Below are 21993 nucleotides of genomic sequence, written 5' to 3' on the forward strand. Positions count from 1 at the left end.
GATTTGATTTGTGCTCCCTGATATTCTGTTATTGTTTCCGCATGAACAATTTCCTATATCAATTAATTTAGCAGCATCAAAGCCCCAAAATCACAAATCGTTTAAACCTAACATGCACATAATCAATATTTCATCCAATTACCTTACAATTCGTTACTTATGAATAATTTACCATATAAACAATTCCTAATAACCCTTTTTTTCCCGATCAGAACCACCCAGAAATCACGAAAACATAAATATCGTGCATAGATAACTCGCGTCGCCCAACGACTTTGAAGGCCCGCTAGGCAGTTTCTGAAAATTTTCCAGAAACATCAGATTACACAAAATTTTACACAAATCAGGGTTCAAATTCAACATTCGTCATGCGAAAAACAATTAAATTACAAAAATTTACGGAGTCCAACTCCCTTAACCTGGATTCCTTGCTTAAATGCAAAACCCTTGTCCTTTGTGTTATCGACGTGCCCTACTCCTTGTCTCCTTCTAATTTTTTTCCTTAATGTGCTTCCAATTTCCCCTCTCAGCCCTATTGTCAACACCCAATTTCGTCCGGGTAAATGTGCTTGTTTGGTTAAAAATAATAATAATAATAATAATAATAATAATAATAATAATAATAATAATATATAATGTAATAATAATAATAAGTAATAAAATAAAATAAAAAAATATGTTTTGATTGATGGTAGGTTTTTAAACTTTAATTTTACCGTAGGAAGAAAGAAAAAAAAGAAAAAAAACCGAAGAGCAGGAGAATCTAATTTATTTTAATTATCACACTCTTTTCATGAGCCCAAATGTTTTATATATTTTTACCCCCTTTGTTTGCTATTTACACTCTTCCCATGACATGTCAAAAAAGGACATTTCATAATTTCTGTTTTTAGATAAGCGTATAATGTTAAGAGCAATATTTTTTTTATATAATAATTTGAATAAATATCGTGCATTTACACTTATGTGCGTTGTCAGTCTGGGAATGTATTATTTTAATTAGAAGCAAATATTCTCGATAATAATACTTTTAGAGAATGGTACGATTTTAATATTTAGAAGAAAGTATTTCTGGTAATAATTAGAATTAATTATATGAATAATATGTTATGATTTGATCACGATCTTTATGTGATAGAAAATATGATTCTAGTAATTACATGAAATATTTTGTTAATAATTATAATCAATACCGTGGATATTATGCAACAATATAACAAGACCAATTTTTTCCCCATATATTTTATTATAATTAAATACTAGTATCTCAGTGGTACCCAAGAGGCCTATATAAGCACAAAATTTCTTCAATGCAGGGACAAAAAAAAAATCAAAAAACCCCTCTCCTTTTTATCACAGAGCACACACACAAAAGGGGGTCATCTTAAGAGGTAAATTTTCTTTGCTCTTAATGCTTTTCATAATTCTCTTATAACATCAATGATTGTTTGAATTGTTGTATGATTAAATGTGTTCGGGGTTCTCATGTTAAATGATTTTGGGTTTGTCGTTGCTGTGCTCAACCTTTCTCTTTTCCTTTATTTTTATCTTGATAAATAAAAAGGTTTCTTTCGTAGACTTTAATTCTCTCTAAACAAAAAATAATAAAAAAATAAAAAAAATTATATTACTTCTTTGATATAAGTATTGCATACCATGTCAAGTCTCGGACTTGCTTGGTAATCAAAACACTTCTTCGTAGGCGTTTTTTATTCTTAAAAGGAAATTAATAACAATAAAAATATAAAATTATAAAATTATTTTTAATATCATGTCAAATCTCGGATTTGCTTGGTAACTAAATCTTTTATCATGTAGAATCTCGAGTTCTCTTGATATTAATAAAATATACATATACATAAAAATCTAGAAAATTAAAAAAAACAAAATAATAATATCAAACAACAAATATTTGTACAAAGAACTACGTTATCCCTGATTTTCCAAATGGAAATACGTAGGAGCGAGGTACAATCCTCGTTGGGCCAAAAATATAAAAAAATAATTTTATTTTAATCTTTAATATTTTTGTAGGTGTTTTTATTTTGTTTGATTTTTTAGGGAATAAAAAATATTTTAAACATCGAATTCTATCTTGCACACTTAATTAAAGAAGGAACCGTCTTAAGACGGACGTTGTGGGGTGCTAATACCTTCCCCACACGTAACCGATCCAAATTTGGTTTTGAAGACCATTCTTTTAAAGGTTTTTCTATAGTTTTCCATAATAAACTATGGTGGAGACTCCTCTGCTTTTTTTAAATGATTTTTGTCGTCCCGTCGCGATCTCGGTTGCGACACCTATGTTTTAGTGCTAATTTTGTGCTTGTACCAAAAGGACACTCTATCTCTCCAATTTCCCTATTACCCTCACTCTACAACCTTCATTTTAATTGCATTAATGGCCAAAACAAAAATTGACATTAAAATGGTTTTAATGGTTATTCAATGACTATTTTTAGATGTCTTCCCAGCCCCTACAGCTGATCTCCCAAATGGCTAGGGTTTTCTGACCCTTCACATCCATGCCAAAAAAAATTTTGGCAAAAAGAAAACTTAATTTGTGTCTACCAAGGTTCAAACCCACACCTATGTCAATGTCAAGTCAATACACAACCAATTCAACCAATTCATGTTTCATGATAATTCTTATAAATATAGGATTATATTATCACTCATCATGATCAAGCATATTATTATTAAAATAATAACCAATTAAATAACACATAAATTGCATACGTAGGACTTAAACCCAAGTCCTCTCAACACAATCAAGTACTCTCAACCACTTCAGCTAGTACTTTTCCATATCATAAATGTCAATATTAATTGTCATAAAGGCTTCCACTACTCGCATTTGTAATTATTTAATTAATTAATTAAATTTCTCGGGTCTTACATTCCATCTCCTCTTCTTGATAACTTTGATAATCAAATTTTGTTAATATTTTTCATAATGTCTTTAATATTTCCACTTGTATGCAAAATATTAAATATGTAAACCAAATACTTATTGATTCCAATTTTATTAAATAAAACCTAAAATATCTAAAAAGATAATAATAAAATATAAAAAAAAGATAAAAAACTATAAATAAAACATGATAATGCAATTATTAGTGAGGATAAATGCTAAGTGCAGTTTGCACTAATTATATGAAAAATGTGTTCAACACTGAGTGGATTACTAAGTGTTAAATATATGCGTTAGACGACCAATGCAATTTGACTAAGTAGACGACCCTTGAGGTGCGAGTGTTAGATGATGTCAGTGTTAGACATTGAAGATGTTATATGCAGTGGCAAATCTTGACCAAAATTTTTGGGGAGCCAAAATAATATACTTAAAATTTATATATTTAACATTACTGTCATTAATTCAGTAAAAATGAATACATAATTTAGTATAGCTATAACTATAAAAGAAACTACACATATCTAAAGGATTGTCTATCATTTTTTCATATTCTTAAACTTATCAAATAATTCAATCATAACTAAATTTTTCAGCTCTTTTTTTCAATATAAATAACCATATCATTTGTAAAATATTCATTTTCCATTTTACTAAATGTGCACATATTGATTCAAAAGTCATCATAAGCATTTAATTTCATTGTTATACGATAAGCAATGATATTGTCCTATTTTGATCTTCACTTTTCTTTTATCAATTTTAAAAAATGAATTTATTCTTTTGTTTTGTTTAATATACCTATTTAAAAAAAAAGTTTAAGACAAAAAAATAATTTATCATAATCTAATCAAAAATTGAGACACATAACTACTACAAAAAATTATGATAATCAAGTCCACTTAATAATTGTCTATAAAAAATCACATAATACATTACCTACTCTTCTATATTCATAAAAAAATAATACAAAAAATGTCATGAGATGAAAAATAGTGCTAAGTATTAAACAAGTATTTCACTACCAAATGAGACAGGAGAAAGTTACTTTTTTTCCTTTAAAGATGGAAGAAAAGATATAAATAATGAGTTTCTGTTTAACTTTTTTTTTCTTTGATAACAAAAGAAATTAGGTAAGGGTGAAAGATGAGTATAACATATGAAAAACTCAAAAGATAATGGGAAGAGAAAATGAAAACTATCTTAGTAATTTTTTTTCTTTATTATATTTAATTTTATGTTTTTTATTTATTAACATTAAATATCGTACTTTTTAAAAGAAATAAAAAATACCTAATTTAAGTTTCATTTTTTTCAATATACTACTACCTAATTTAAAAGATACATATAATTGAAAAAAATTGAAAAACTTTGGGGTTTGTGGCCCACGCCTGCTCCTTAAGAGCTTCGCCACTAGTTATATGTTATGGTGCACTAATTTGTCCGATGCATGTTGGTCGCATGACATAGGTGGTTCACTAACGTGGGTAGGGATGACAACGGGTCAAGTCGGACACGGATAGTGCCTACCCACAACTCGACCTATGACCAAAAAATCCACCCGTAAATATTAAAAAAAATATTTTATAAATATTTAAATTTAAATTTAAATAAAATTACAAAAAAATGTAGAATAAAATATAAATTATATTATATATAATTTAAATTTAAATTTAATTTAATCTAATAAAATATAAATATAAATATAATTCTCATTAAATTTAACTTAATAAAACATAAATTTAATTTTAATTTTAATTTTTTACGAGTAATGGGTATCCGCGGGTACGAATAGTATGATACTCGCACCCGATCTATTTATAAGCGGGTATTAAAATACCCACTACCTACGAGTATTTGTTACTTGCGGGTACCAACTATCCATCACGAATACCCATGAGCACATGTATTTTTGACATCCTTGGACACGAGGGTTATTAATGGAGTAGTGATTTAGAAATAAGAAGATATGTAACATCCCATTTAATAAACATGCTTAATTAAATGAAACATCACACAAGATCATATAAAGAGCAAAGTTGCGGAGTATAATGTCACTCCTTATAGATATCCAAGATACTTAGAAAAGGAACCAAGGCACACCACGATGTTGTTTCATTGTGCATAGTAAGTAGGTGAAGCTATACTCATGTATTTATGTGGTTGCAGAGAAGTCAAGTTCTTTGTAAGGTAAGGGAAGTTAACTTGTTAGTTGCTTGTTTGTTGGTTTTATTAATATGTATGTGTGCATTATTTATGATATAGTGAATGTTTGGAAACACGAAGCTTGGTCGGCACAATGATATAGAACACAAGTTGTAATGTAGTATACTTGTGTTTATATTTGTTGATTGCATGAGTGAATGCATGTTAAATGATGAATTATTTGTTATGTTTCCATATGAGAGATGACATGTTGTTGACCTTAGGGTGACAATGGTGGCTCTAGGTGGCTCCAGTCAAAATTTACAGGTGGTGAGGTTTTGAGGGGAATACCAATTACTATAGAAGGTGATGGCCAAGGTAATTGTGAATAAATGATGATAACATTAAACTAATCCACAACTAAGAAGAGGAATGTAGTGGAGTTTTGAATCATTTATCTAAGTTATGAGTTAGTGAAGCGTCTATATATATGAGAGGCCTTGTAGAGCCTTGATGAGTGGTCAAAATCTACTTATGTGTGTGCATGCATGGTTGTTGCATTGTTGTGGCTGCATAAGGTAATGTCCCGGGTGGGGATGACTATAAGTGTAGTGGTTTGAAGAACACAGAATGAGGGTTGTAAAAGGATTGTCCTTACTTTGATAGTTTATTAGTACCATATCGAGAAAAATAGTGTTGCAAGACTCAAAGGAGGTTCTTGGGCTTGGTAACATCATATGGAATTAACCTTGTTAGAAGTAACTATTTGACAAGATTTAGGGATTTATGTGTGTGCATGCATGGTCAAAATCTACTTGTTAGCTAGATTAGACTCGTTTTTGTAATTTAGTAAGAAGTTTATTAAACTACTTTTATTAGACGTTGGGCTTGAAACTTATTAAGTATAGTTGTGACACCTTGGTTGTGGGGTGTTATTGAGGGGGGAAGGGATTAAATCCAACCAAATCGAATGTCATAGGATAACTTGAACATTTATATATATATATATATATATATATGTGTGTGTGTGTGTGTGTGTGTGTGTGGTTATAATTGATTGAATGGTAAATATTTAATAATTAAAATAATATATTTCATTTATTTAAAAAAAAATTGGAATATTTTGACCTAGGCTCAAAACCCTATAAATACAAATCAATCCCACAAGGAGCACTCACTCAATTCTCTTATTCATCTTACACTTATATTTATTTTTCTCTTATTGTCTTAAGCGCCATTTATCTTTTGTAGGTGGATCTTCCTTTATCTTTTTTAACAACTCTAAGATCAATCCTCAATGTTATAAACTCAACTTCCAAGGAATATCACCTTTTCCATCTTATGAGAGATGCATTCCTTTCTAGTAAGAAACATTTGGTACTCACTATGGGGCCTGGGTAAAACTATTAACAGATCACATGTCTTATAGTACTTGTCAGAAGCCAAACTACCACATCATCATTGCCAATTCTTGAGATAGATTCTTCAATCGTTGAAGACTTCATAGGACAAATGGAGAATCTCCTTCAAAACAATGAGGAAAATCTCCAATATGCAATAGCCAACATGCGAGACAAATTTGACAAGGATCTAGAGCTCTTGCGAGACCAACATTAGGTCAAGTTGAATCAATATCAAGATGAGTTTCAAGCTCTCCATGAACAATTTTGTATATTTAACAAGGATTAGATCACTCACTACTCTAAGTAGGACTTAGAGGCTCAAACCCAAAACACTCAAGAGTTGTTAACTCTCAACCAACTTCCACGTAAAAATATTTTGTTAAGAATATAGGTAATCGTTGCATGATACACAATGTCAAAAGGTACCAATGAAGAGATATACACAACAACTTCAATTCGATAATTAAATGCTAGTTGTAAACTGAACCAACAATATAACATGTCCTCTTACTAGGCTTAGAGGCACTAATCAAGTGACTCACGAGCATATGATCAACGAGACTTATTGGTTTTCACCTTTCACACCAAATGTTACAAAGACCCAACTTCCTTAATGAGTACAAATTCATGCCCTCATTTAGCCTTTAATCTTGGTTTCTTAATTGGTATTTGTGCTTTAAATATTGTTTTAACTATGGTTTGTTATAATTAGGCTTATTGAGCATAAATTGTTGACAAAAAGAAGATGAATATCTTGTTTCAATAAAGAAATTTGATGACGATGACTTATGGAGAAGTGTGAAAGACTTAATGAAGATTCATGGAGAAGTTTTGAAGACTTAAAGAATGCTTGGATTCAAGAGTTATTTTATAGTCTTATAATTTTGGTTGTTGAAGTCATGTAATCTATGTATGTCATTTAAGATAGTAAAAGTAGAAGGTCATAGGTCAAAAGGTAGATCTCAAGCAGCAGTCCACTGAGAAACTTAAGAGAAAATTTAGCTTTTGTAATTAACACTAGAATAATCGATTATTCTTAGTGATAATCAATTATCTCAGTTAAAAATGATTATTGATAAAAACCATTGTGATAATCAATTATCACTTAAGATAATCGATTATCAATGATAGTTGTGACTTTACCTTTAATATTCCTAACCTAATTTTAAAAGTGGCTTCTATAGATGAAAGTGAGAGTTTTCCTTACAAGATACAGGAGTTAGATTATAACTCTGTGTGGAAAATCTTGGAAAACCTAGTGTAGGTAGAGTGATAACTTTTATCAAGTGTGATCTTGAGTGATTGAATGTTGTTGTTGCTTAGTAAAATTGTTTATCCTTTGTGTGATTCAAAGGAGGTGTTCATTCCTTGTGGATTCAAGGAAGATGTTTCTTCATCTCTTGTGTGACTTAAGAGAGGTGTCTTCATCCTTTGAGGGACTCAAAGGAGGTGTTCATCACTTGTGGATTTCGGGGGAGGTGTCTTTCTATCTTAAATTGTTCTTATTCTTATATGTAATCAATTTATTTTTAGAGTTTGAGTTAACCCCACTTAAGAGAAATTGACAACTAGACATAGGGTCTTTTGATCCAAACCAATTTAAAATACCTTGTGCAATTTTCTCTTTCTATACTCTTTTTAATTATCTGTTGATTATCTTAACAGAATCGATCTTTTCTTGAATAAGATTTTAAAAAGGGGAAAAATTTTAAAAGCACAATCTTTATTATGAAACCAATTCACCCCCTCTCGATTTTATCCAAATGTAAATATTTCATTACACGATTATAACTATTGGTATAAGAGCTTGCTTTGATAGTCATTCAAATTCTTCAAAAATAGTTAGACAAAGTTAAACATTTGAGAAGGGTGCTTTGATTAATAAACCCCCTTTATTTGTTGGGGAAAATTATCTTTTTTGGAAAGTAAAAATGCAAATACTTTTAGAGTCTACTGATAGAGGTTTCTGGGATGCACTTGTAGATGGTCCTTTTGTTCCCACTATTATTGTTAAGGATATGTAAGCACCTAAGCCTTTTTCACAATTGATTGCGAAAGAAAATAGAAGGGCTCAATATGATGTTAGAGCCAAAAATATAATCTCATTTACACTAACTCTTGATGAATTTTATAGAATTTCAATTTGTACAAGTGCTCAAAAAATGTGAGAAATTTTAATGGTAACATATGAAGGAACAAATTATGTAAAACGTGCTAGGAAGAACTCGTTAATTCAAGAATATGAGATGTTCTGGATGCTACAAGGGGAAACAATATATGATGTTCAGAAAAGATTCACCCATCGTCAATTAGCTCTTTGGGTTATGTAAAAATTTTGACATTAATGAACTCAATATAAAAATTTTGAAATCCTTGAACAGGTCTTGGCAACCAAAAGGTCACCGCAATAACGGAGTACGAAAATTATGTGAATATGTCCATGGCTGCTCTCTTTGGGAAATTGAGAGAGCATGAGTTATAATTAGGGAGACTAAATGATAAAGAGGAAGAAAGAAAGAAAAAACACATTACCTTTAAATTTGAAATTTCCAAATGCAAAGATAAAATAGAAGATTATGACTCTGATTCCGAGAATATGGACTTAATGACGAAAATGTCCACAAAGTTTATGAAAAGAAAAAGATAGACATCTTGAGTCAATAGAGTTTTGATGATGATGACTTATGGAGAAGTGTGAAAGATGTAACAATGATTCATGGAGGAGTGTTGAAGAGTTAAACAATGCCTGAATTCAAGAGTTCTTTTAAATTCTTATAATTTTGCTCGTTGAAGAAATGTAATATGTGTATGTCATTTAAGATAGTAAAAGTAGAAGGTCATAACTCAAAAGATAGATCCCAAGCAATAGTGCATTGAGAAACTTAAGGGGAAGTTTTGCTTTTGCAATTAACATTGGAATAATCGACTATTCTTAGTGGTAATCAATTATCTCAATGAAAAGTGATTTTTGAGAAAAGCCGCTAGGATAATCGATTATCACTTATTATAATTAATTATCAGTAGTTGTTGTGACTTGACATTTCATATTCTTAACCTAATTTCGAAAGTGGCTTCTATAAATGAAAGTGACGATTCTCTTTACAAGATACAAGAATTGGGTTATAACTCTGTGTGGAAAAGCTTTGAAAACTAGTATGGGTAGAGCGATAAATTTCATCAAGTGTGATGTTGAGTGATTGAGTGTTATTGTTGTTGCTTGGTGAAGTTGTTCATCCTTTATATGATTCAAATAGATGTTCATTCCTTATGGATTCAAGGAAGGTGTTTCTTTATCTCGTGTGACTCAAGAGAAGTGTCTTTATCCTTTGTGGAACTCAAAAGTAGGTGGTCATCCCTTGTGGATTTCAAGAGAGGTGTTTTTCACCTCTTGTGGCTTTAAGAGATATGTTTTCTATCATAAACTATTTTTATTTCTATTTGTAATAAGTTTATTTTTAGTGTTTGAGTTAATCCCTCTTTAGAGAGATTAACAATTGGATGTAAGGTCTTTTGATTCAAACCAGTGTAAAATATCTTGTGTAATTTTCTCTTTCCTTACTCTCTTTAATTATTTGTTTATTATTTTAACGGAATTTTTAGTGAATCAAATTTTAAAAAGGGGAAAACTTTTTAAAAGTCCAATTTTTATTAAGAAGCCAATTCACACCCTTTTAGTTTTGTCCAAACACAAATGTTTCGCTTTAAGATTCTAACATAAGTTATAAAAACATGTTAAAAATAACTTTTTAGTTGCATAAATGTGCTTTGGATATTTTGAGTTGTATTGGTGGAGCTAGAACTAAGATAAGATCATGGAAGCGTGGATTAATTTATTAAAGCTTCATGACACCTCCAAAATTAAGTTAAAATTAGCAAATAATCAAAATCATAAGGAGTTAAGCCAATCATCACATGAAGATAGCAAAACCAGCATGAAAAGCAAGAAATCGTAGAAAGCTAATAGAAAAGTGCTTATGTGATTTTCTTTGTCTTTTCAATTGTGAGGGCTTTCATAATGCAATAATATTTATGATAAAAGATAATTTGAGGAAAATATATCTTTAGAAAATTGTTTTTTATATTTTTAAATAATTATTTATTTAATTATATCATAAAATATCAAGAGATAATAACTGCTAAATCTTTTGAAAAATGTCCAGATCTTCTTAAATTTTTTTAGATCTCTACAACAACCAAAATTATCATGGAGAAAGAGGATATATTTAAAAAATAATTGGAGGATATTACATTAACAAAAAGAAGATTACAACAATAGAAAAGGAAAAAAAGGGTCTATCCTAATTTCTATATAAAGAGACTTAGGGAAATTAATTAGGGGACATCTTAAGAAACCTTTAGGGGGGCCTAATTTCAACCCAATGTGTGAGTAAAATAGTAATTATATAAATTTTATAAAAATAGCAGTACTTTACTCATATACGGTGTAATGAATAAAGTACAAATTGAATCTTAAGCATATATGATGGAATAAATAGGATTCTAAACAAATTAATCGAGTAGTTACTTTAATTAATATGAGTTCTCTACCTTTCAATTAATTGAATAAAGATTAAAAAAAAAACTAATGCAGAATCGTAATTTCAAAAAGTGGGAAAATCAACCTAATTTCATCACTTTTATTCAAGTCTTTTACATTTTTCATTTTTTTTATTGCAAAACAATCCCCTAATTTCATCTAATTAGGTGCATTAAAATTTGCATAGCATTTTCACTTTAATTCATTTTAATTATCTTGGTGCATTGCTTACAAAGATTTAGCACAATAATTTTTGCGCCTAATTACTTGCTTGATCCCCATTTTGGTTGAAAGTTCCAAGTTGATATCCAATTAAAAACTTTTGTTTCAATTGCGTTCCAATTTTTTAAAACAGACCCCAATTAGGTCTTTTCAAAAAATTACTAACAATGTAAACAACATGTCACGTGTCAGTCTATGTTTTTTTTAATCTTTTATAATTAGTTTTATTTTTATTTTTTTGTTTGCAAAATATTTTGTTGTCTACGTGTCAGGCCCCTAGTGTGACACATGGCATTGACAATGCCACGTGGTAGGGCAATGCCACGTGACAGGACAATGGCACGTGTTAGTATCAGTACCACGTGTCATTGTTTTTTATTTCAATTTAATTCTCATATATGTCTCTTTGATTCAATTTAATCACAATTTTTATTCAAAATAAAGCAATATTGTCCTTCTCAAAATTGAGACCAAATTTATTATTTGTATAAATGTTATAATGATATATTCAACATATTACATTATTGTATATTATTAACCTATGTTTTGTTAAATATGTTTTTGTAATAAATTTTAATATAAATATTATTATAATATTTATACAAATAATAAATTTGGTTCCAATTAAAAGAGGACAAAATTTATTATTTGTATAAATGTTTTTAATTAATTTATTCTTGTAAAAGAACATGGATTAATAATATATTAGTTTTAAATACTTAATTTTGTTTTAAAAAAAAATATTTATATTTAATTAGTTTTAATCTTATAAAAAAGCATAGATTAACAAAAACATGGATTAATAATATAATAATTTAATATGTTAAAAATTCATTTTTAATAAAAATATCAGTATAACATCTATATAAATAATAAATTTGGTCTCGATTTGGAGAGGGACAATATTGCTATATTTTGAAAAAAATTGGAACTAACACTATAAGAAAATATTTTATTAGTAACCGATTTTAGTGACTAAAAGTTGTTAGTCACTATAATGACCAATTTAGATACCAATTTACAAAATTAAAATTTATTGGTTACTAAAATAATCACTAATATAAATAAAAAATTATAATTGGTCACTAAATTTGTCACTAATTAATTAGAGAGCAATTTAGTAACTAAGTTATTTTGGTTATTATAACTTAGGTAGCTAATTTTTAGTGACCAGTTGTCTTTGGTAGCCAAAACTATGGTAGCTAATTTTAAAAACCAATTTAGTGACCAATTATAATTTTTTATTCATAATAGTAACTATTTTAGTAACCAATGGTTTTTTTACTTTGTAAACTTGTATCTAAATTAATAGTTATAGTAACTAACAACTTTTGGTCACTAAAATTGGTTACTAATGAAGCATTTTCTTGTAGTGTAAATTGAATCAAAGAGACATTTATAGGGACTAAATTAAAATCAAGACAATGACACTTGTCATTGACACTAACATGTGGCACTCCCTTGCCACGTGACACTAATAGTGCCACGTGTCACACTAGGGACTTGACATGTGGACAATAATTTTTTTTTTGCAAAAATAAAGAATAAAAATAAATTTAAAAAATCATAGATTAACATATACCATGTTGTTAACGCCATTAATATTTTTTTTTAAATGACCTACTTGAGGCATTTTCTCAAAAGTTGGGACAAAATTGAAACAAAAAGTTAAGTGGGTACCAACTTGAAACTTTCCAACCAAAGTGGAGACCAAGCGAGTAATAAGTCTTATTTTTATTGTATTTGCCTAACCTTTTTAATGTAGGTTTTATAAAAACTAATTTGTTAAAAGTATTTTTAGGAGACAACTTTGGTTAGTTTTACCCTAACTAATATTCTTGGCTACTAAAAGCAATACTGAAATTGCATTAAAAAATAGTATTAATTTGATCGCATCAACGAATTGTGTTATTCCTACAAAGTGGAAATGGCCTTATATTGAAAAGTACGATGGATTGCCAAACTCGAAGCATATGATGAATTTTGAATTTGATTGACTTGATCGGCATCTCATAATTTTTATGTATAAGGAATGACTTGATAAGTTCTTCAATTATTTGAATAGCTTTCGTAGTACCTTTAATCATCTTAATACTACGTATATATTATAATTCATCTTATTTGAATCAGTAGGCTATAACTACAACAATATACGTTAAATCTCTTAATACTACGTATATATTATAATTCTTCCTTGTATCGTCTGGTCAATTTGTTTCAATATTATATCATGTATTTCTAATTATATATGTTTTATTATAATAAAAAACCACTTTATCTAGTGGGTTTTTATTTTGTTTGGTCTTAACAAAGCTCAAACGTTAGAAAAAGGTGACGAAGGCTTCATCTACCTCTGCTTCAAAATATCGCACAAGCTTTTAAGAGAAGGCTTGTAAGTAAGGACAAAAATTACACTCCCTTTAATACTAATTAAGATGTTATCATCCATGAGGTGTTTAATCTCAAACTAGTACGACTTTGATAACCTGCACTCTCCCCATTTATTGATCCAACCAAGTGGTGTAGCCATCACTAGAACCAAGGTCACACTACAAAATAATGACATAAAGCATGCGGTATGATAAAAGAACTTGTCCAATCAAAGGCCTTGGGACACTTTGTACAACATGACCAAGCTATATGTGGTTAGGGCAAGGGAATTGGAGAAAAGGTTGAGACAGAGGTTTCCATGGTCAAGGAAGGGGAAACATATCTAAGATATATATATATATATATATATATATATATATATATATATATATATATGTATCATGACATAATATAAAATCCAACCAACTTGAGTGCCACCATATAACTTAGATATTTGTGTGTGTGTGTGGTTATAATTGATTGAATGAAAAACATCTAACAATCAATCATATATTTTATTAATTTAAAATATCTTTTCTATTTCAACCTAGGTCCAAGAGCATATAAATACAGATAAATGTTATAAGGATTACTCACTCAATTTTCTTATTCATTTTATACTCATATTTTTTTAATCTTATTGACTTGAGTGTTAGAGAATCTTTTGCAATTGGACTTCGCTTAATCTTCTTCAATAAAGATCAATCCTCAAAGGTATAAACTCAACTTTTTAAGAGTAACTTTTCCATATTGGGAGAGTCACACTTCATTCTAGTAAGAACAATAGGTGTGTTGTATGTGGGGTACCATGGAGTACGATGGAGTTGGGGGAAGGGAGGAGGATTTTGGGGAACTAAGGGGAAGATGGGGTTTGAAAATAATGTCGACGGTGGGAGAGAGAAGGAAGATGGTTATCGTTACAGTGGTTGTGGTAGAAGGGTCATGCTAATGACTGGTATGGTTTAGACTAACATGTGATTACCATTTTAACATCATTAATGTTGATTTAACAAAAAGATAACTATTGCATAAAAGGCTTTTAACAACAGTTTTTGAATCGTCTTAGAATCAAACACCATTAAAAGTCTAACACAAACAATGATGCTTCCCACAACTGTCGTTAAAAGTATAAACCACAACAAGGTAAGTTATGTATTATCATCATTAAAAAAGCCAAATAAGGAAAAATAAATAAAAAATTATGCGATGCATATAATGATAGTTTCCCCAATGTCTTCAAATTCATTAACTTTAACATTGCTGATAATTGTGTGAAGTTAGTTGAACCAGGAGATAATGGAGTTTCTGCATCGGTAGACATATTTCCTACACTGCTTCAGCAAAGGATTATATTGCCCTCTAATATATAATCCATTGTCCAATAGAAAAAATTCACGTGTTTCGAACACACTTGGCATGTCTAACAATTCACTATGCCCCGTCCATGTTGTATAATTTTTCACAAATCCATCGCACAAAAGATGATCTCTAATTTCAGCAACATCCAATCTTCTCCCATTCAAACAATTCACACAAAGGCACCTTATCCTTACTCTGTTTCCTACACTACCATCATTATGTTGAGAAAATTGTGTAAACTCTTCCACCCTTCTTTCGAAATCATCACTTATATGTGGTAAATTAGTCCAACTTCGATCCATGTATTGAATTTCAAACGGAAAACTAAGGATCGCCTAATGAATAAGTACAACAAATAAAAAATAAATAATAATAATTGTCACAGGTCGGACAACCCAGACTCAATTCCAACACATTCAGAAAAATAAATATTTTTAATACTTCATAACATAATCTAACCAGAAATTGAAAAAGTATAATAACATTTGTAGGGTATAACATAAATATAACAGTGCATTCAATAAATCAAAGTCTAACATAAATATAACAGTGCATTCAATAAATCAAATTTCTCTAAATAAAATTAATCAAATATCTACAAATCACATATAATTTTATAAATAATAAATATTAATCAAATTAAAAAAAATCAAAACAAAATTAAAAATAAAACTTACCTAGAATGGAAAGTAGCACTGGAGGAAAGCCAATAAAGAAATGGACAGTGCAGGCTAACCAAAGCAATTGTAATGGGGAAATGGGAGATATGAGACACTAATGGCGAATAGAGAGGGAGGAACACATGAAAAAGATGTGCACAACAACGAGTGTATGCAAACAACATGTTAGAGTAGCGGTGGAAGGGAATTGGTCAATGGTAGAGGCTTGGTTGAGCAAAGAATTAAAGGTGGCAATGTGGGCTGGGTTGGGCATGCCAATGAACTAGGCATGCCCTGCACTTGACCCATAAAATGCGAGTCGGGCTAACTTATCTCGCTTTTAAAAAATGGACTGAATGTTATGGTCTGCCCTACATATGTTTTGAACTACGGGTTGGGTTAGCCCACATTATTGGTAGAGACATTTAAAAGGATTTATTATGCATAATGAACAAGAAGGTAGATGTTTATTTGTTATTACTATGAGAAAACTTAGCTTTTCAACAACATTTTTCATTAAAAAGTTGCAATTTCACTTCATTCTTAAATAAAACAAACATTTATTGTTGAGAGTTAAAGCTGTAGCAGCTGAAAAGAAATGTATAACTTTTTTTTTCTGATTATCCTAGAAATCATGTTAAAATGTTTATGATTGAATTAGTTGTAAATTGTAAATGTGAACATGTATTGTTACATGGATAGCAACTTGATACTAATGATTTATGAAACTTTGACTTTAGCTTTTGATTTTATAAAATATCACTCAGTTTAATTCATAACTTTTGAGTTTGTTTATTTTATTTTTTGTGGAAAAGATAATTTTGGTTGTCTCTTTCGATAACAAGAAGGTCATTCACAATTATATCAAAACAAGAAAAACATTTAATGATATGAAATCTCCATCTCATTTAAATTCTATGTGATTTTTCAAGTCTTTACCTGATTTAATGCCTTCTTTTATATAACCATAACAACAAATTTCATCATTTTATATAAATACATGTACACTATATTTATATACCAAACTAATATTTTGTACAATGACATTGTAAAGGTTTCAAGCACCTTGTTTTTGTGATATTTACGTGTTTCATGATTTATATATAGTTGGAGTTAATTACAATTGAATTATTTACAACATGGGAGACATTTGTATCATAATCACTTTGAATGAGAATTTAGTCCAAGTACCTTCCATACTGAAGGTTGTATTGCTTATTGTTGCTTGCTGATTAATTATTTCATTAAGGTAAGTGAAAAAAGGCAAGTGGGTTGGCTTGCCCGCCTCACTCTATGCTTGCACAAGCTACAATGTCCCGCATTTTTACTAGCGGGTCAACCTGTCTGGCCCGCTCTGCTTTGTCACCCCTATAAGGAATGACACCAACAATGACTTCTTGCAAGACAAAAAGGATGTGCGAACAACACTGGAATGGAAGGGAGAAATGGGTGACGGTTGTGCAACGACATTTGAATTGGCAATGTGCGGAAGTGACAAGAGAAAATGAAAGAAAGAAGAAGAAAGCAATGAAATGAGCGCGTGAGAGTGCCATGACAATGTATGGGAAGAGATTCGACAACGACTTTGCATGCAACTGTCGTCATTTCTCTCGTCTCAGCTTTTCAACAATTGTTCGTCTATTAATCGTCACCATTTTGCCATTTGCACAACAATTCATTCCTCAACTATCATCATTTCCCTCGTTTAAATTTTTGCATGACGATTTATTGTCCAATTGTTGGTAAATAGTTTCCCTTAATTGTGAAATTGCCACCATGTGTTTTTTTACTATGTTGGCTTGTAAAGCATCATTAGTCGATGACGCGGAAAGCTTTTTTACACTAGTGTTACATCGATTCTATTTAAAAAAATATAGGACTTAATTGAGTAAATAAAAATATAAAAACAAATCCGAGGCATATTTATTATAACATACACCAACTTGTTTTAGAAATCTAAGACCATCACAAGACAAAATTTTTTCCCCAATATTAGTTAAACATTTTTAAGCAATTATTTTTTTCCCATTCTCATAGGATTTTAGTATCTTTTCGCCCTAAATATTAGAAACATAAAATAATAAAACTCATTTATTAAAAATAGACTATTTTCCTTAAAATAACTTATAATGCATTAATACTTTAAATTATATCACGTAATTGTGTTTGATAATTTATGATATTTTATTTATATTCATCAATAAGTGTCTAATTCATAAAGTAATAATATTTTATAATAATAATAATTTATATTTTTTTATTAATAATTTTAATATATATAATTTTAATTTGGATTCATACTATGATAAACATATATTTATCATATTTTTAAAAAAATTTGTTGTACACTTTTTAAAATACATATATGATATATTATATTATATTATTTTCAAATAAAAAATTTCGGCTTATCATATATGATATATTATCCATACAGTAAAACAAAAATAATAATAATAAAATTGATAAGAGAAAAGTTACTTTTCTATTCCATAATTGTTTTTATCGGATTTTTTTTTCATGATTTTATGTGAAAAAGTAATAGAAAAAAAATAAATTTTAAAACCTTTAAAAATGGAGAGAACTTTCTCTTAAAAGTTTGACTTAAATGGTAAGTAAGCAATAGTGCAGGCAGTTAAAACTCAAACTGCACACTACGCTGTCAGATACACTCCTGCCACCAGTTCATCACGTTCTTCTTTTCTTCTGTCTTTTTATTATTCTTTTTTTCGTCTCAACCAATAACTTCTCGCCCACAACAAAAAAAGCTGCTTCCCAATTTCAACTCTCTCGTTCTCCCACCCTCCGCCGGCGACCCTCTCCGCCGCCGCCGCGGCCACCATCGCGTCTTTTCCCCCACTCACACAACTCCGAATATTCCTTCCCCAAAAAAATAATCACCACTTTCATCTTCTTTACCTAATTGATGCCCGCACTTATTCCTTTTCCACCACATTCCTCGTTCGCTTTCCTCGAACCCTGAATCCGATCCACCCTCCGAACCTAGCGGAACTGTATGGGCGCGAACCGAAGAAAGAGCGAGGAACCGGAGGTGACGATGGATCACGTGTTGTTAGCGTCAGGTGAAAGCGCGCCTCAGAGAGAGGCGCGGATTCGCGCGCTCTTTGGGTTCTTCGACGCGCAGGGGCGCGGGTACTTGGACCACGCGCTGATCGAGAGGGGGCTTGCGGCCCTGGGAATGCCCTCGGAGAGCGACTACGCGCGGGACTTGCTCGGCGCGTGCGGTGCAGATAAGGATGGGCGGGTGGAGTATGGAGAGTTCAAGAGGTACATGGAGGAGAAAGAGGTGGAACTGTATCGGATATTTCAGGCGATCGATGTGGAGCATAGTGGGTGTATTTCGCCTGAGGAGCTCTGGCACGCGCTTGTGAGAGCAGGTGCGCAATACACGCTGAATACTTGTTTTTGGGTTGTCGTTTTGCGTCAAGGACCTGCGTTTTGGTTTGCTTGTTTATTAAGCAGTTCTAGAGAAAAAAAAAATATGTGAAGGAAAAATAAATGTGAGTTAAGAAACAACTTATATATAAGAAAAAAACAATTCAGAGTTTGGAAAACTTAAAAGAATTTGTTTCTTGCATTTTTTGGCCTGACCATAAGTTATTTTTAGCTGATTTCATTTTTTCCAAACATGGCCTAAAGTAACATTGACTTGGTTCAGTAAACTAAGCTGTTAACCCAAAATTTATGTGTGCGCTATTAAATGGTGATGACAAGGATTTATCAAATTGGTGTTTGTTTTCAATGCGCTTTTTATCAATGATGAGAGTTTACAGTCAGTTTATTTTGATAACTTGGAGCTTATTTGAAGATTATGATAGGAGTCACTTACAAGTATTTGTTTTCAATACGCTTTTTATCAATGATGAGAGCTTATTATAGGAAGATTATGACTCACTTGTTAATTGACAAATACATAGTGTTAACCCTTTTATTTCTATCTCAGGTATTTCATGATATGTAAATAAATGGGGACAACCTTCATTTCATTGTTAACCGTTATTAGATCACCGGCTATTGAACTATCAACGAATGTTCTGTTCAGAACTTTTCGTTTGACATATCTAATCCCTGTGTTAGGTTAGGAGTGTTAAAAGTTCTATATTAACCAGTAAATGGATCAATTATTACATAGTACGGAACCTGAAACCACCACATATCCATTATCCCCAGCCAATTTTATGTAACAAGTAGCCGACCTTAAGATCATAAAAACAATGCGTCATGTGGAGATCCCTAACCAACCGTGTAATAATCCCTTACATAAGTGGGGGGAAGCATTCACATTATGGACTAGTTTGAGGTTAAATTGAGTATAACATGAAATTCTAAGACGATTTGCAAGATTGTACAATGTAAACAGCTTTATTTCTATTCTGATTGCAAATGTCAGAGCTAAATAGCAGTCTCTAATTTATTTAGTGTATTGTCTGTGTAGTTAGGGACTTCTTGGTCTTGATGTACTTTGGTGGTTATTTCATTCTATAAGCCACACTAGTCTCTCTTTTATAGGGATTCAGATTGATGATGTGGAACTTGCTCGATTTGTTGAGCGTGTTGACAAGGATCATAATGGGGTTATAACATTTGGGGAATGGAGGGATTTTCTGCTGCTTTACCCTCATGAAGCAACCATTGAGAACATTTATCATTATTTGGAGCGTGTATGCCTAGTTGATATTGGGGAACAAACTGTCATTCCAGCAGGGATTAGCAAACACATCCATGCAAGTAGCTATCTGATTGCAGGAGGTGTAGCAGGTGCTGCATCACGTACAACAACTGCACCCCTTGATCGTTTGAAGGTTGTATTGCAAGTGCAAACAACACGAGCTCATATAATGCCTGCAGTAAAATATATATGGAAAGAAGGTGGTTTCTTAGGATTTTTTCGAGGCAATGGCTTAAATGTTCTGAAGGTGGCCCCTGAGAGTGCTATTAGATTTTACACCTATGAGATGCTAAAGGGCTTCATTGTGAATGCTAAAGGAGAAGGAACAAAGGCTGATGTTGGTACTATGGGACGGCTTCTAGCTGGTGGTACGGCTGGTGCTGTAGCTCAAACTGCAATATATCCTCTGGATCTTGTTAAAACACGAATACAAACTCATGCTTGTGAAGGTGGAAAGTTTCCCAGTCTTGGAAGCCTCGCAAAAGATATATGGGTTAAGGAAGGACCCCGGGCATTTTACAAGGGTTTGATTCCTTCTATTCTGGGGATTATCCCTTATGCTGGCATAGATCTTGCTGCATATGAATCGTTGAAAGACATGTCCAAGAAATATATTCTTCCTGATGAAGGTAATGAACATATTTTGTATGTCGTGTTCTGTGCCAGATGTGCTATAATTGTGTGTTGAAATTCTGAGGTTTTCTGTAGACCCTGGTCCTCTTGTACAATTAGGATGTGGGACGGTATCAGGTGCCCTTGGAGCAACCTGTGTTTACCCATTGCAGGTTGTTAGAACAAGGTAACTTTGGGTTGTGTAATGTGTTAGTTGCAGCTTAACATATAACAAGTTAATTTCATTTTTATAGATATTAGAGCTAACATGGCTGGTTATTTCAGAATGCAGGCTCAACGTGCTTATATGGGGATGGCAGATGTATTCAGGAGAACTTTTAGGCATGAAGGGTTAAGGGGATTCTACAAAGGATTATTTCCTAACCTGCTCAAAGTTGTTCCATCTGCTAGTATCACTTATTTGGTCTATGAGAATATGAAAAAAGGCTTGGATTTGGAGTGAAGAACTTTGTCACTTCATTTGGTAATTACTCTAATTGACATGGCTGACCATTGGCAACTACTGAAGTGGTTCTGCATTAGACATTAATGACAAGAATAAATTCCCTAATTGATTTTATGTCAATTGTTTAAATCATTGTTAAATAACATCTCTTCAAAATTCTTGAAGGACGAAATTGGTTTGTCCTGGATGCTGCTTCATGAAACTAGTTTGTACGAAGCTGCATATCCTTGAGCAGATTTTGTTGTATGCTAGACTGTACACACACACACAAAAAAGAAAAAAAACAGTTAGGATCCGATTTTGTAACATGTAATGCCTCACATTTGCTAATCATTATCTAACAATTGGTTCTTCTATTTGTTTGACTTCCCATTCCCCTTTAAAATGATAAATTATTTTTTGAACTTCTGAATATTTTTGTATCTTTGAGTTAGTTTGTCACTCTAATGTAGGTAATTGTCACAATGCCATTTTAAATTTGCCGAAGTCTGCCAGAAGACTATCACATAATTTATTTAGACATGCATTGGTGTTTAAATTAAATAAAGTTTTTCCAACTACGATAATTTCTTCTGCAAAAAGTAATGTTATATCCTGCTTGGAAAAGCTTTCGAAG

The 21993-nt window shown here is 31.2% G+C and overlaps 1 protein-coding gene across 2 annotated transcripts; it reads left to right on the plus strand.

The window, feature by feature from the left end:
* Positions 1-18245: 18245 nt before the first annotated feature.
* On the plus strand, positions 18246-21733 carry LOC114182315 (calcium-binding mitochondrial carrier protein SCaMC-1-like). Of its 2 annotated transcripts, XM_028069165.1 has the most exons (4): positions 18250-19007; positions 20140-20928; positions 21008-21098; positions 21197-21733. In XM_028069165.1, exons 1-4 carry the CDS (start codon positions 18626-18628, stop codon positions 21372-21374), a joined length of 1440 nt encoding a protein of 479 aa, XP_027924966.1. In that variant the 5' UTR covers positions 18250-18625; the 3' UTR covers positions 21375-21733. The 2 variants fall into 2 exon arrangements, with proteins under 2 accessions (XP_027924967.1, XP_027924966.1); XM_028069166.1 differs by lacking the exon at positions 21008-21098 and having other exon boundaries at positions 18246-19007.
* Positions 21734-21993: the final 260 nt, after the last annotated feature.

Source organism: Vigna unguiculata, chromosome 4, assembly GCF_004118075.2.
Source record: "Vigna unguiculata cultivar IT97K-499-35 chromosome 4, ASM411807v1, whole genome shotgun sequence".
In the NCBI taxonomy this organism is placed as follows: Eukaryota; Viridiplantae; Streptophyta; class Magnoliopsida; order Fabales; family Fabaceae; genus Vigna; species Vigna unguiculata.

What these genes read in the sequence shown, in the direction of transcription:
- LOC114182315 (XM_028069165.1), top strand. Translation starts at nt 18,626, where the DNA reads ATGGGCGCGAACCGAAGAAAGAGCGAGGAACCGGAGGTGACGATGGAT. An exon ending in ATATATTCTTCCTGATGAAG is followed by an intron (nt 20,929 to 21,007) that starts GTAATGAACATA and finishes GGTTTTCTGTAG; the next exon opens with ACCCTGGTCCTCTTGTACAA. An exon ending in TTGCAGGTTGTTAGAACAAG is followed by an intron (nt 21,099 to 21,196) that starts GTAACTTTGGGT and finishes TGGTTATTTCAG; the next exon opens with AATGCAGGCTCAACGTGCTT.